The following is a 16,823-nucleotide window of genomic DNA, read 5'->3' on the forward strand; positions in this document are numbered from 1 at the left end:
ACCTGATAAATACCTCAGTTAATACCTAAGACTGCAGCAAGTGCCAGTTCTCATCAAAATTACTACATTTACCACCTTATTGTACTATGTATCTTGTAAGTAGGCCTGTGGTCACACTTGCCTGAATGGTGAACGCCACTGGCTCGCTCTGCACCCTCCCATTCACGATGAAGCCTTGATTAGTCCTATCTGTTGCAACAAATGTAAATCTGTCAATCTGGGAATCCCCACCTCGGTGCTTGTATGCAACATCCCTGTTGTCCACATCTTGCTGGGTGAAATTGTACTGCAGTATCACAGCCCCTCGATAATAGAGATGACCATATTGGGGGAGCTGAGCCAAGAGGAAGGTAAGGTTTTCTTTGGCAGTGTCTGGGTCTGAAAGCTGCAGGACGTCAGGAGAAAGGAGTGCTGTAGTGCCTTCCACTAATCTTAACGCCGTGTTCCTAGATAGTGTGGGCAAAGCTTGGTCGACTGCCTCCAAGAAGATCATGAATGTCTCATGCTTAGTCCTCAGTCCATTGCTGATGGTGAATCTGGCAAAGAGAGGCAAGGTAGTCTTCAGCATGTGTTCTTGATTCACCATGTACTGAAATGAAATGATAATACACACCTTTACTGCAGGACTTGCCTGTGTTGATACTGCAAAAGTAGTAGAGCTGGTTTGAGCTCAGACCTGGACTGTGAGTGTGGCAGATGTCTAGCTTAAAAACCTGAAAGCAGATGACCATGTATATGGCAATACTTACAATACATCTGCAGGAATCTGAGTAGAAACCAGAGGAATAGCTTTGAGGGTGTACCCATCAGTCTCAACAGTCATAGCAGAGCTGATCTAATCTTCTAGCTGAGATACAGACGGAGCAGATGTAAAATGGCGGGCTGGCTAGGGTGCTTATTGAGCCCTGTGGCATACATACATGTTTGTACCTATCCTTAGTATATCTTCACTTGGTTACCTGGCAGTGGCAACTGCCAGTGAAAGTGCTGGCTTTGTCTACAACTTATGGAAAGAGGTAAGTAAAGTGCATGGTCTGCCTGGACAATGGTTTTATTTTTTTTTTCTATTCACTGTTACAAGCCTTTTGCACCAAATAGCCCCAAAACTATCGAAAAAGCAAGCTGGAAAAAGACCCATCCTCATATAACTTTACATGTTTGTTTAGGCACTAACAGTACTTGTAAAATTCTGTATATTCAGAGGAGCTGATTTATGTTTCTTTACAAAACTCAAGTAAGGTTTCACTGGAATACTAAGATTCTGTGGGAGAAATTCGGCAGAACTATACACGTTGCTAGCATAATTTTTAAAATGTAGATGTCAATACCATGTATTCATCAAAGGGTCAGATCTACAAAGTTCTTATTCCATGCTGGGAATTTCTATTAATAGCAGCATAGCTTCATATATCTCTCTGGCAAGCAGTAATATTTCTATATATATACTAAAGATTTGATTGCACTCTACAGTTAATTTTCCTTTCCTAAACAAGAGAAAGATACAGGTGCCCAAGGCTGGAGAGGAGATCTGTTGGAAGCCTACCAGCTGGATATGGGCTTTTGCCATACAAGTGACAGCATGTTCTGCAGAAATTTATTATCAAATTTAGTTGTGGGTAAAAATAAAGAGAAAACCAATCTTTTAGCCCTCAAAATTCATCCTAGCTTTCATTGTCAAGATTATTACTTACGTATATTTTCTGAAAGCAATTACATTGCACATTGTCTTGCTTGTAACTAAAACTTTTGAGGTTATATGAAACTAAAAATTGCCTTAAAAATGTCTCACGATCTTTTGTGTCCCATTGCTGTACAGTATGTAAGAATTAGTTTCCTTTCTTTCTATAGAAGTTTCTGTGGTTATGCTGCATAGTACGTGCAAAAGCATCTTGGAGAATGGTTTTCACCCAGGTTCGTTCTGCCTGAGTCAGAACAGAGTCTGATTTGCAAAGAAATTTGCTTGTAATAGACTATTCACATGCCCTGACCTTCCTTCTTCTCCCACCCTCCAGCGCCCAGTGCTCTGAATGCACAAACAGTTACACTTACGCTGTTGATCTTGTACGGGACAGTATCATGGGACGGTTGTTTCGGTCAATATGAGGGCCAGCCTAGCTGGCTGCTTTCCACCTAGCATACTTCTGCCATGCATAAGTGAAATGGGGACTGGTTGACACTTAGATTATCTGCCTCCACTTGCTTTCTTGACTGCAGACCTTGAAGAAGTATTTAAATAATTACAGGGTCAGAACATGGCCTATTGTTGCGTGCCTTGGATGTAAGAGAACTTCAGTTGGTCATGGAGTAGCTCACTGTGTCACACAGACTGTTCATCTAAAACTCCTCACTGCCTTCACCAGTGAAGGGCTTGATCAACTTGTAAGCTGGCAGTATGCCATGAAACAGATGGGAATGAGCATAGGCAGACCAGGGAGTATATAGCAGTTAGAAATGTTTACTGAGGATGGTATTCTCAGCTGGGAACCTAGAGACATCTGTCTGCACTGACCTCATGCTATTGTGCCAATGGTAAAAGGGTTGCGTTATTAGTAATCTAGCTGAAATCAAATGCAGAACTAGAAGAATGATGATAAATACTATGCTAAGGAAAAAAAAAAGGCAAAACACATTCAGTCAAGACCTTAACCATCTCTGAAGAAGTCTGGAAGATTGCAGCGGAAGTGAGTTTCCTCTGATTCTTTTGATGGCTGTACAATCATTTGGATGATGTCTCATACAATATTTAAGTGAAGACTTAGATAATTCAGTTCATGAAACTGAAGATTCATCTAGTCTTCTACAGAATACCAGATAGGAGAAAACCTCCTGATTGTATATATCAGACTGACATTTACGACGCAAATGTCATATGCCGCTTGATTTCACCGGTGGTGAAGCTGCCTGTGTCCAAGACATCCTTTTTTCTGCCCTTTGGGAGATTTTGGTTGTTTATTTATGGTTTACGGCTTCTTCATTTTTTCCTTACAAATGGAGAGCAGCCAATATTCTCCTCACTCTGATGAAATTTAGGGGACAGCCCTCAGGCACAGTTAGGCAGACATGTTGCATGGTTTGATTTCACCATTACCAACATTTCATGCTTTCTGCAGTTTGATGGCAATGGAGTTGGCTGTAGGACCTACCATCTGTCATGGCATTTAAAAGATAAAAATGGAATCATAAATAGTGCCAGCTCATTACAAAATTGAGCCAGCGTGTCAAAATGGAGGACATTAGCATGTTCTTTTAGTATCCTGCTGCCAGCATCTGATGTCAGGATGCTAATCACTTGAAGTAGTCTGTCCAAACAAGCACTGCCAAATCTTTCTTCCAGGCCAGCAGCACCAAACAATACAGGCAAATTTATGTCTGAAGGAAGTACTTCAGTGGAAAGTAAAAATCTGATCAATTAATATCCCCCCCTCATAATTACTCATATAATTAACGTAACCATTCCTTGTTTAAATAATAATAATATTCTGCCACATGTTTATATGTCTACACAAAACCAAATTCTTTTCCAAATGCTAACATCAAGGAACATCAATTATTGTGACTAAAATAGTTATTGAGTATCAATATTTATTAAAGCATCATAACCTTACTTTTATAAGGCTGACATTTTTAATTTGGTTCTTATCCACGGTCCTAAACAGAAGACATCAGGTTTATCCACATTCACAGTCTCCCTAGAATAGTTTGGTCTGCTCTCATTAGTGTGGTATAGAAGTCATACTGCTGCAAGCCACTCCTACACTGCCCAACCTCAGGCTGGCATGACTGCAACCTTACTTGTCCAAGGTAGTTCTAGTCTTGGTCATAGTGTTTCACAGTCAAGAAACAACATAAGGCCGGAGAAGATTTGTTCACTTTTTCTGTTATGACTACAAGTAGATCAGACAAAGCTCCTACCTAAAATTTCCACCACAATGAATTTAGTGGAAGTGAGAGTTTAAAATGTTTCAGCTGAGGAAAGTCCCATGATTACTTTTGGCTTAACCCTAGATAATGTCACTTGAGCTGCCCCGGCGTCAAAGGGAGCTTTATGTGATATCTTCATGTCCCACTTGCTTGACTTCCCTGAAAAAAACCTCTCAAACTGCATGACACAACATGTCAATCTGCATCAGGCATTATTGAAAATGCCATTCAGATCAGGAATCTATTCATAAAAGAGTGTAAAAAGGGGCCTTATCTAAATTGCAGCTCTTAGTAGCTAAATCCTTCATTTTTCTTAGCCACAAACAAGAAAAGAATACGCTTTTATTTTTGTGTAGAAAATCTAAATTTTATGGAAAGCCCATTTTCTGTCAACAGCTTGTTTTCAGAGGAAATGGCCAATGCTAGAAAGAAGTTAATGTTCTTCCTTTAGAAACATTTTCCTTATTTCTGATTTTCTTTTTCCCCCCTGAATCTGCTCTCTTTTACAAAACTGTCCCTGCGACTTTGAGCAACAATACATTTACTCTGTTTTTACCTGATGAGAACTCATTACATCATTCCACTCTACAGCCAAGGGAGGTTAATTTAAAAGCAAAATAAGGAAGTACTCATTTGAGGAGGGCACCTAGTCTAAGCTGGTCTAAGGAGAAAGTACTGAACGAGGTGAAAGTAAACTTAAATATGACTAGGCTGCTGAACTGGGCCTATAGGCAACCAGGTTTACCCCAAAAATCCAATTGTCTACACAAAGTTCTGAGCTATTGTTGTGTCAGAATAGATATATGGACTGGTTTTCACTATGTTCAAGAACTAATCATGGATTCAAAAAGCCTGGAACATGGATATGAATATGAAGCCATGAACATGGAAAATAAGAATAGACAAGAAAGCAATTACCTAATACCTGGATGGACCAGTGTTACCACATCCAGCTGTAGCAAGAAACCAAAGCAAAGCTCCATGAAGTATGTTCTTAGTCCTTCTCCCCCACTTCAATTTTAACAGCTGTGTATGTTTGGGTACTATAACAATGTTCAAGCTAGTATCATTGAGTGAATGTGGCTCTGGCTACAGTTTCAGCATCAATTAGAAAATTCATTTATTACCAAAGCAGTCACAGCTATGTGTATTATAGTATAATATCTTTGCTATATGAATGATGAGAATTTCCACAGAGCTTCCACCTCTTTTTAATGATTTGTTGGGGATTTTTTTGTTTGTTTTCTGTTGGTTTTTTTTTTAATATACCCAAGAAATCCAAACGGAAATGTCTGGGGGTTGGGGTGTTATGTCTTACCTGAACATATCTTCAGGAACAACTTCCTTAGTGTTCTGAACATAGCAGACTATCTGCCTTGCTACATCCATTTGACTGAAGCTTGTGATGGGGATGCCAGGATAGCTGACATACTCTATTTTTCCGTACTGGGGTGGGGAGGTTATCACATAGAGGAGCTCCTCTGGCTTGTCAGTGCCATCCACTGCAAGGAGGACATCAGTTGTAATGTAGCCCCGATGCCCTTTTGGCATTCCAAGAGGTCTTATGAAAACAGCAATGTCTCCTGCAGAAGAGACAAAACAACACTAAAATAGTCACATTAAATTGTAAATGATCTCTTATGCATTACTGAGCCGAATGCAAGCCATCACAGTAGAAAAATCATAGGACTGTAGGATTCCAAGGATATGCAGGCTGGAAGGGTCTTCAGAAATTGGGTCAGGGCTTTAGAAAGTAGTGGGTCCAAGAGAGCTGGTCACTGTTTAAACATCACTTCCTCCATGCTCAGGATCGGTGCATCCGCCTGAGAAAGAAATCTAGAAAAGGAGGCAGGAGACAGGGACAATGTGGGGCCGCTGCTGAATGAGGTGGGTGTCCTGGTGACGGATATGGAGAAGGCAGAGTTACTAAATTACTTCTTTGCTTCAGTCTTTAGTGCTAAGGCAGGCCCTCAGGAATCCCAGGCCCCGGAGGCAAGAGAAGAAGCCTACAGAGAGGATGATTTTCCCTTGGTCAAGGAGGACAGTGTGAGGGATCATTTAAGCAATTTGGACGCCCACAAATCCATGGGCCCTGATGGAATGCACCCACGAGTGCTGAGGGAGCTGGCAGATGTCATTGCTGAGCCACTCTCCATCATCTGTGAAAAGTCCTGGAGGACAGGAGAGGTGCCCGAGGACTGGAGAAAGGCCAATGTCACTCCAGTCTTGAAAAAGGGCAAGAAGGAGGACCCAGGGAACTACAGGCCGGTCAGCCTCACCTCCATCCCAGGAAAGATGATGGGGCAGCTCGTTCTGGAGACTATCATTAAGCAAGTGGAGGAAAAGAAGGTTATCAGGAGTAGTCAGCATGGATTCACCAAGGGGAAATCATGCTTGACCAATCTGATAGCTTTCTACGATGGCATGACTGGCTGGGTAGGTGAGGGTAGAGCAAGGGACATTGTCTACCTTGACGTCAGCAAGGCTTTGGACACGGTCTCCCATAACATCCCCCTAGGGAAGCTGAGGAAGTGTGGGCTGGATGAGTGGTCAGTGAGGTGGATTGAGAACTGGCTGAATGGCAGAACTCAGTGTTGTCATCAGCGCCGCTGAGTCTAGTTGGAGGTCGGTAACTAGTGGTGTCCCTCGGGGATCAGTACTGGGCCCAGTCTTGTTTAACTTCTTCATCAGTGACCGGGATGAAGAGTTAGAGTGTACCCTCAGCAAGTTTGCTGATGACACAAAGCTGGGAGGAGTGGCAGATGTGCCGAAGGCTGTGCTGCCATTCAGCAAGACCTGCACAGGCTGGAAAGTTGGGCTCAGAGGAAGCTGATGAAGTTCAACAAGGGCAAATGCAGGGTCCTGCACCTGGGGAGGAACAACCCTATGCACCAGTACAGGCTTGGGGCGGACCTGCTGGAGATCAACTCTGTGGAGAGCAACCTGGGAGTGCTGGTGGATGACACGGTGACCATGAGCCAGCAGTGTGCCCATGTTGCCAAGAAAGCCAATGGGATCCTGGGGTGCATCAAGAAGAGTGTGGCCAGCAGGTCGAGGGAGGTTCTCCTCCCCCTCTACTCTGCCCTAGTGAGGCCCCATCTGGAGTACTGCATCCACTTCTCGACTCGCAGTTCAAGAAGGATGAGGAGCTACTGGAGAGAGTCCGGCAGAGAGCTACGAGGATGATGAGGGGACTGCAGCATCTCTCCTGTGAGGAAAGGCTGAGGGAGGTGGGCTTGTTTAGCCTGAAAAGAGAAGGCTAAGAGGGGACCTTACAAATGCCTATAAATATCTGAAGGGTGGGTGTCAGGAGGATGTGGCCAAACTCTTTTCAGTGGTGTCCAGTGACAGGACAAGGGGCAATGGGCACAAACTGAAGCAGAGGAAGTTCCATCTGAACATGAGGAAGAACTTCTTCCCTCTGAGGGTGACGGAGCCCTGGAACAGGCTGCCCAGAGAGGTTGTGGATTCTCCTTCTCTGGATATATTCGAAATGCGCCTGGACAAGCTCCTCTGCAACCTGCTGTAGGTGACCCTGCTTTGGCCAGGGTATAGGACTAGATGATCCCCAGAGGTCCCTTCCAATCCCTGCCATTCTGTGAATCTGTGATATGCCTCTAGTCCAACCTTCTGCTCAAAGCAGTGTCAGCCATGAGATCAGCCATAACCACGTTCCTCAGGGCTTTATCCCATCAAGGCTTGAAAACTGCCAGGGATGGAGATAGCACAACCTCTTTGAACTCTTGTTCCAATCTCAGCAGTGTCAAGTTAACTTGGTCTAATTTAGGTTTACAATAGGTGTGCAATAAAGGAAGAGAGACCATAAGACTGAGGCATAAACCTGGGAGACAGAGCTGTTCTTGAACAGTGTTTTGCCTGACTTGTTTCATTCTTGCTATTTGTCTTCTTTGATTTAGTCAGACATAAAGCTGGTTTCGAAAGGGTGTTTTCAACTCTAATTGAAAAGTAGCTGAGAGTCCTGGGAGGCAAGGTGCAAGACATTGCCTTAGGCAGAGCCTTTTCAAATCCCACGACCACTTCTTCACCAGCAGGAACATTAGGTCTCTGGTCAGCAGTGAAATCCAAGTAGGCAGACTTTTGGGATCTGCAGGGAGACTTGCCAAGGGCTTATGTAGTGCTCAGGGAAGGATCAGGACATGTACTCAGACCATTGCTGTTTCAGAAACAAGCACTGTAAAATGTCAAGTCTGCCAGATCTTTACCCTTTTCCATGTCCTTAATATTTATGTAGAAATCCACAGCTGGAGATCTGTTGTACCCATCCCACAGATAAAATGTGAAGCTGTCTTGCTTATTGGTCCCTATAGCTCCTGTATGAACATATCTCACAAGGTTCATATCCAGTTCTTCCTGAGTGCATTTCATTCCAGTTTGGAGAGTCATCCAACCTTGGCGTACCTAGAAAGAGTAAACATCCTTCATTAAACAGATAGTCTCCCATGCATCCTCCCCAGCTAACTGTGTGTGTTTGCAGTTGTGCAGACTGTTGGTGGCAGCTACCTGACTTCCCTTCTAAGCTGTAGACTGTTTCTTCATAGTATGTTTTGAAGGGCAGTAAATAGCTGGAGTTATTCCCAAGCAGCTACAAGTCTGGAGAAGATACAATGATCACAAGTAAAATGGAGTAAATGGAGCTCAGCCACTTTTACTTCAGCAAATAGATGTCTGCACAGTTCTCAATGAGACACCAACAAGACAAAAATGAAATGGTTCCTGACACAGCTTCTGTTTTTTATTTCTTCGTTTCACAAAGGTGCTCTTGATTCTATATGAAACCATACCTAAGGGGATATCAGAAACTGAACTACACAGAACTTCAGAGAAGCACAGAAATTTAGAGTCCCAGAGGTCCTCTGATGGACAAATCTGAATTGCCCAATAAAATTTCCTGCTTTTCTGAAGACAGCATGGTACCCTGTATTGAACTGATCTGTCTATTTGACATTCAGCCCATAGTAACAATGTCACTATCTTTGGAGTAAAGGTCATCAAGGACAGAGAGCTCTCACCCCAGTGTGTGGGACCCCTTTAATTCAGAAGTCTCATGTGATCCACAGATTCTTGCAGGGATCCAACATCAAAATACTTTACAGACTCACAGGTCTTAGAAACTGATTTTTTTCTATTATACATGTATGCAATTAAAAAGAGACATTTTTTCCATGTTTGTTCCTGTAGCTTATCTTTTCTGGTCATCTTTCCTTCCATTTCTAATCTTATTTTCTGCCTTTCCTCTTGCTATAACCTTTCAATCTTCTTCCGTTTTTCCCCCTTCCTTCCCCTCATACTTTTCTTCTAACTCATGATTTATTATTCACACTTTCACACACATCTTCCTCCACTCTTTCTGAACCCTGAAGTAATTGAAGTAATGGCTTACTTGTCACTTTTTTTGATCAAGGACTTGCCCCCCACCCCATCACAGCTTTAATGTTTGATTTGCTCCCTCTGTGGTCTGATTCTCTTCTCTGTTTTCACCTCAGATGATCTGCCATGATTTTCACCCTCCCCTTCCTCCTGTTGAGGATCTAGCCTTTAGTGTCAAAGCCTCTGGGACAGCATCATTGTTTGGTTCAAACAGTCTTTCCACAGTTAAACTCGCCACAGCTGTCTACTTCAAAACATGACAGACATTTAGGAGAAAAGGAAGATGAACTTCATTCTAACCTAAAAAGAGAGAGTTCTTTGTGTGCCTGGTTTTTGTTGAAGTACAAAGACTAACCTTGAGCTGAAGCTGACCATTTTCTGGAAGTCTTTCAAATAAGTAGTAAATTCTCCCCCTGGGGGTATCTTTATCTTCCGCTGACAGAACAGCACTAGAAATTATTCGCGTTTCACCCATGTTCAGCTCTATATCATTCTTCCTGCAAAAATCAGAAGTCATGTATTGATGCAGTAAAAGAAAGGTAATCTTTCCAACCTATAATTTCTCTGCCAGGAATATGGATTACCTGGATGCTGACAGAAATGGCAACTGCAGAAAGAATGTAAAGAGGGTTCCTATTTCAGTTCCAAACAGGAGAAAAGAAAATAGGGTAGACCAGCTTCTACAACAACCCGGGCTTCACCACATGTCTTCTTCCCCTGGGCCCTATTCTGCTTACCTTCATACAATTTGTAAGAAGAGGACAATGGAAACAAATAGGCTGTATTATATGTTACTGCTACTATAGACCATAGCAATACTGGCTCTAATGAACAGATTATTCGTTAGAGAAAAGACTGTCTTTCAGCCTACTAGTCTGTCATTGCTCACCTTAATCTTTAAGAGACACTACAACGACCTAACTGGCTTCTTCTGTATGCTCCCCATTGCAGAATATTCCTAGGTTCTTGGTTCGGAAGTGTAGGTTAAGGCCACCTGTTCCACGGCAGAAATGGCCACCACTAGCCACAAATAAAATTTGAGACAGCTCTGTGGAAAGCTATCCCACATAGTTTGAAATTCATGCAGACCTGCTACAGTATGATTCTCACATCATGATGTCTCCTCTGTTTCCCTTCTCAGATAGTAACCATCTTCCAGTTTGCCTCTGCACACCCTGATTTATCATATTGCTGTTAGCTGTCTTACATTTTCACAATGTAGCACCCAAACAGTATTAGTAGACTATCTAAAACTGTCAAGAAGGTTGGAGGGGATTCAGCATATTCAGTCGCCCCAGGGATGAAACCTGCTCAAGCTAATCTGCCAGGGGCCACTGACAAAGCTGGGAAGGGACAGAATCCTTAGGCATTTGGGCAGCTAAGCTCTGGCCAGATGCAACTGAGCATGTGCAAGCCATGCTATTTTAAAAGCCAAATACGGATAGATTTTCACAAGAATTGCTAAAGACACATTCTTCACAGAACAGCCCTTTCCTTTGCCAAGCTGCAAGTGCCTGCTCCGAAGCAGAGTGACAACTGGGATTTCCAAAGAAGAAGTTGTCACAATTACTTAGTGATTTTGGAAAATACATTTATTATTTTCAGAAAGAGTGGAGATTTTTTTTCCTGAAATTTCATATTCAAACTGATATGGATATGATGCCTAGATATTTCACGTCTGGCAAAATAAGGAGCAAAATGGAGTCACATGACAAAGTGTATCAAGTCATATCAATGACAGATAAAGCAACCTTAAGGATTTGCTGATACCAGCAATAATCATACTGGAACTATGCAAACAGAAAGACCAGGTGTCTGACCCAAACACTCTATGAGCTAGGAAGAGAAGATTCAAACAAAAAAATAAGTGAAGATAAACACGATTAGCTACACCCTGAATGTTGTCTAATCCCAGCTCATTTTTCTGTGTAGCAGTTAGTTGGTTAAGTCGTTCTAGCACCCACATGTCTCATCTTGAGAAGCTTTCAAGGGGAGTGTGTGAGCGCCTTACATTCCCCGAGGGCACTCCTTGCTACAGGACACAATCCAAGAGGTGACAGATTGAGTTTTTGGCAATCACTGTGAACAAGAGCCACTGTTTTCTAGCCAAAACCATCCCAGCCTAGATTCTTCAGTCTGTTGACCATAGCTAATGGACATGAGAACTGAAACTCACAGGGGTGAAAAGGTGTCCCCAGATCAAAAGGTGAGAAAAAACTTGCATGTATTGTCAGATGTTCACCTGTAAAACACTGCAGTGCAGAAGGTATCTCCTACCCCACAGCAAAGATGTGGTGACTGAATGTGGCAGCTAGACCACTTCAGTGCCAAACTGAACACGTTTCCTTAAAGCACTACTGCTTAACCGCTGGCAGAATACTACATCTTGGTGGAAGTGTAACAGGCAAAAAGCAGCAACTTCTCATAATGAAATAGCTATTTTGCAAGTAGATGGCTCACTACATGCTACTGTTCACCACAGGAATGGCAAATGGTGAGATCTAACATAGTCAGACAAGGCAGCACAAGTTTCTGGATCCAGCTGGGCAAAGCAAAAAATGCTTGACTTCTTGCACTCCATCACCTTCCTACAGAGAGAAAGGGTGGAAAAGACACAGCAATCTGTACCACATGGGGAACAAATAGGCAGTTATCAGTAACTATCAGTACATGATATGAATACATAAACTATACTCTTTATTCTAACTAGAAATGGACTTTCTGTCTTGTTAGCATTATGCGGTCCTTGACAATCTTTCAGCTATGAAACTAACATTTGTTAATGCAGGAAGATCTACATGGTAAACCAAACATGCAAAATTCTCTGCAGTGGGAAATGTAGGTCTGATCTGAAGGTAGGCTGAATATCCCGAGGGATCAGAAATTCCCACTTCAGCGGCAGCCTGCTTAACAGGCTGAGAGTCATTTCCAAAATGCAAACTTTAGAGGTTCGGAGCTATACCCCGAAAGCCTTCAGGCCTCCAGCTCCCCATCTGCCTGCCTGGGGCTGGAAAGCAGCCAGGAGGACAGAGGCCCTGATGCTCTGTGGCAGATCATCAGCTGAAAAATGGGGATCCCAAGGGATGAGCTCTTTATGTCCAGGAGGTCTGGCTCTCTCACAGCCAGCTGCGTATCTGCAAATGATCTGCCAGGCAATTTCTGACCACATATAATTCATTTATGACTCCTAGTTTTGGACTGTAAGGGAAGTTAGCATGCTGAATTATGGCTGAGCAATAGAGTTTTTTAATAGAAAAGATGAGAATGATTAAGCTGAAAGGCTTTCCCCTGTGAGGCAAGGAGGCATGAACCTTGTGGATTCTCTCATGCTGAAATCCAGAACTGCTTTCAGAGAGGTGTTTTAGACAGGCGGTTGTCCCAGAGAAGGGGAAAGCAAAGTAACTGCAGTCAATACCATGGTGGACAGTGGCCAGCAGAGGTGTGCAAACATCTTGAAATCATGAAAGACAAAACAAGCATGTTTCCCTCCCTGCCCCCCTTTCTCTTTCTCTATTCTTTTAATATTGAGCAATACCAAAGCATGCACTTCTTTCACTAAAAATGTTTTTCTTAAACAGGCTGATAGAGACCCACATGGAAACATCTGTATTGACATAATTGCTGGTTTGATCACTTTTGGATCACTTTGTCTGAACTCATGCCTCTGCCAGAGACAGGAACATGTGGCTTACTTGCTTAGCACCGGTTTCTCATCATTAACTGGAATGACCTTTACCGAAATGGTTCTGAGGACTTTATGTTTCCCATCTGATAGCTGAATTTTAAAGCTGTCAGTGAGGTTTTCCGAATTGTCATGCATGTACATCAGCTTCATTCCTGTGCAGGGTTGGCAGGGAAGAAAGGTAAGGGGGGAGGGGAGAAGAGAGAGAAGTGGAAAGAACAAATAAATCAGACTCCTGCAAAATCTCTCATATCATTTTACTCTGCTTCCATCACCCTTCTTCCATCTCCCCTCCCCACATGCCCTAGTCACAGCAAGGTTGTTTCAGCTACCAGAAGGTGAGCTTGGCGAGCCGCTGCTGTTCATTAACCTAACAACATACCATTGACTCAAAGATACAAGCCTGACCTGGGTAAGGAATGACTCCCTTCACAGAAGGGTCTCCGTCGGTCTGAAAAAGGCACATTTCTTCTCCTCTCCTCATTCTAATTCATTCTAACAGGGACCATAGGAAGGGTGAGACTGTCAGGCAACAATTTTCTGTGCCTTAAATAACCCCCTGGGAGCTTTAAACAAACCTTGAGGAGGACAGCTGGCCTTGTGATTATGACCATGGACAATCAGAAGATATGGGCTGGAGGTGACTTTGTCACCATTGTGGACAGGAAAAGAGAAATGCCAAGCAATTGGAAGAGAGTCAAAAACAGGACTTAGGAAGGCTGAGGAATTTGGTGAGGGGACAGGATATTTCCAAAGATTCATATCAAACAGGAAAAGAGGAGAAAAATCCTTCCTCGATTTTTGAGGGCAGAACTGCAACCTGAGTAGTGGGATTGAATTCATGTCCCTTTTTATATTGATAGATCTCATATTTCACTGAATGGCCACAGTCTGGAAGAATCCACTATATTCTTGGCAGTGTTAAATACTCTTTTTGATTACATCTACTTGAAAGAGCTTTGCTGCTTCAAAGCAGATTAACTGCTCATGCTAAGCTATAGAGCCCTAGTTCATAGCATTATTGTTAAATATATAAAGGTATGATGAAGGTATATATTGCAGCCTTCCAATATATCAAGGAGACTTACAGAAAAGATGAAGAGAGACTTTTTACCAATGCCTGTAGTGACAGGACAAGGGGCAAGAGTTTTAACCTGAAAGAGGGTAGATTTAGATTGGACATAAGGAAAAAATTTTATACAGTAAGGGTGGGGAGGCACTGGACCAGGTTGCCCAGAGAAGCTGTGGCTGCCCCCTCCCTGGAAGTGTTCAAGGCCAGGCTGGAGGGGGCTTTGAGCAACCCGATGTAGTGAAAGATATCCCTCCCATGACAGAGGGCTTATAGATGATCTATAAATTCCCTTCCAGCCCAAACCGTTCTACTGGAGCATCTCTCCTGTGAGGAAAGGCTGAGGGAGCTGGGCTTGTTCAGCCTGAAGAAGAGAAGGCTGAGAGGGGACCTTAAAAATCCCTATAAATATCTTAAAGGTGGGTGTCAGGAGGATGGGGCCAGACTCTTTTCAGTGGTGCCCAGTGACAGGACAAGGGGCAATGGGCACAAACTGAAGCAGAGGAAGTTCCGTCTGAACATGAGGAAGAACTTCTTCCCTCTGAGGGTGACGGAGCACTGGAACAGGCTGCCCAGAGAGGTTGTGGCACCTCCTTCTCTGGAGATATTCAAGACCCGCCTGGACAAGGTCCTGTGCAGCCTGCTGTAGGTGACCCTGCTTCGGCAGGGGGGTTGGACTAGATGACCCACAGAGGTCCCTTCCAATCCCGAACATTCTGTGATTCTGTGATTCTGTGATCATTTAGAGCAATATTTCACTCCAAGATCAGTTAATGTGTTTTTAAATGAATCTTGCTGTCTCTGTTCTAGGTGCTGTCAAACATTTTGAAATCTGTTTGCTGATATGTAACAATATTCCCTTTATTTTTTCAGGGCAGATGACCCTCCTAGTCATATTATGACCCTTTCAGACACGTCGGTCTCTCAGGGTGATTTTATTGACAGTTTCAAAAATCAATATGAAACATTAGCATTAAATAGGTTAACTTCTGTTCCTAAACATTGTATTGGAAATACACATAAGGCAAGTGAATAAATAAGTGGTGAAGATTTCTTACCGTGCCACCTTGCCTTATTAAAGGAATGAAAAACCGGTGTTAGAAGAATAATGCTGCACCTACCCTGCTTCAGTAGCTCCATGGAAAAGTCATGAACAAGCAACCCATGGCTGTTGTGGTCATGGTTAATCAAGTGTTGATAGTGTTGAATATCATTGCCATGAACTCCATTAATAAGGAATCCGTGCCAGGGCCTCTGCACAACCCCAAATACCAAATGGTCTTGAGGCACATCCAGATCAACTGCGTTGATAACAGAGAGATCCAGCTCTTTCATCTCCCCCTCATGAACCTGAACGTGAAAGAAAAAATGTTCAATTCTTTTACATAAAAAGAAATTATACAATTTTAGCATAGATTCCTGTGTAGGATACTTTTCCGTAAGAGTTTATTTCTCTGTTTCCTCCACCCCTTCCCCTGCAGCTTTTGAACCGCTTACTGATTTCAACCACTTTAAGAGACATAGAGTAGTAAATGGTTACAGTGAGCAAAAGAGAAGGTGAGATAGGAATTTGTATCTGCCCAAATTAATAGAAAATCTGTTAGATGAGTAAACTTCGTATTAAGTGTCAGGGAGTGCACAGAGGAGGAAGCCTTTAAATATATAAATATATAGAAAAATATGCATGCATATGAATTTATACATATACATGCACTTTTTACTTTATGGTAAGATAAGCTTACACTGCCCTAGTATGGTAGTCACAGAATTATTATTTATATTAAAAGCAGTCTTCAGAGTGGAGAGAGCCTATGTCATGAACACAAAAAACTCCATTAAAAAAATATTAAAAGCTCTTGAGAAACCAGAAGAAGCATAAAGATCCTTCTGCTTTCTAGATGATAATTTGTTTAAAAAATTTGAGCCTTTTTTTTTGCTGAACTGCACATTACCAGACAGAGCTGTGCACTGCTCCAGTTCCACTGAAGCTCTGTCTTACAAGTTTACATGGGATTTAACTGGACTGTTTCCTAGTCAAGACGGAACTACACAAATTAAGGGGAAGATACAGAGGAACAGGTGTCAGAACAGTGTTCTTATTTATATTAAAGAGTGTTTTCTGGAACAAAATAATTATATGACAGGCATTTTGATTTTTTCCTTACAGTAATATTCCTTGCTACGAACTCTGGGACTTCGTCATTGGTTGGGTTGATCAGCACGAAAAATGGAGTCTCTGCTGAGCGATGCAGCCCGTCGGTGACATAAAGTACAAAGTGGTCTGCTGTTGGCTCCATTCGCACATGCCTGGCTTGTACATAGTTTACGCTCAGGGCTTTCAGGTGCTTCAGCTGAAATGAAGCTGGAGATTTTAAAGAGATGATGAGTTAACACAGTCTTTTTCTGCATTCTGGTCTTACAGATCATAAAAAAATTTGAAACTATGTCTTCCTTCAAAGAATAAATAACTTGGATTTTGTAAGTTATTAGTTATTTTTTGGATGAAAGAGTTACACATGTTACCGCAGGACACATGCCTTCCCCCAAAACAAAAATGCATCCTTATGCTTCTTTTTGGACTGTGCAACTTCATGCACTTCAGTCTGAAGAACTGAGCCCAAATAAAAAACAGGTAGGAAAAGACCTGATGTCGAAGTGATTACATTGATTGTTATTTGGCTGACAGACCAGGAAAACAGGGACCAAATAGCTCAGTGATTCTGTGTCCAGCTGGAGGCACTGGTAAAAGCTGGTAGCATTACA

General features: G+C 42.6%; 1 protein-coding gene across 3 annotated transcripts in view; it reads right to left on the reverse strand.

Annotated features, from left to right (window-relative positions):
• Positions 1-16,823, reverse strand: part of FREM1 (FRAS1 related extracellular matrix 1) — a 72,993-nt gene that overhangs the window by 25,041 nt on the left and 31,129 nt on the right. For 2 of the 3 annotated variants that reach the window (XM_009934471.2, XM_075411155.1), the window contains exons 18-24: positions 16,226-16,422; positions 15,182-15,410; positions 13,002-13,146; positions 9,665-9,806; positions 8,145-8,340; positions 5,240-5,504; positions 122-536 (exon numbers count right to left, since the gene is read on the reverse strand). In XM_009934471.2, coding sequence (XP_009932773.2) covers positions 122-536; positions 5,240-5,504; positions 8,145-8,340; positions 9,665-9,806; positions 13,002-13,146; positions 15,182-15,410; positions 16,226-16,422 — 1,589 coding nt within the window. Of the gene's footprint in view, positions 1-85; positions 537-5,239; positions 5,505-8,144; positions 8,341-9,664; positions 9,807-13,001; positions 13,147-15,181; positions 15,411-16,225; positions 16,423-16,823 lie in introns of all 3 variants that reach the window. The other variant, XM_075411154.1, reaches the window with a different exon arrangement.

This window comes from Opisthocomus hoazin, chromosome Z (genome assembly GCF_030867145.1).
Source record: "Opisthocomus hoazin isolate bOpiHoa1 chromosome Z, bOpiHoa1.hap1, whole genome shotgun sequence".
Taxonomy (NCBI): domain Eukaryota; kingdom Metazoa; phylum Chordata; class Aves; order Opisthocomiformes; family Opisthocomidae; genus Opisthocomus; species Opisthocomus hoazin.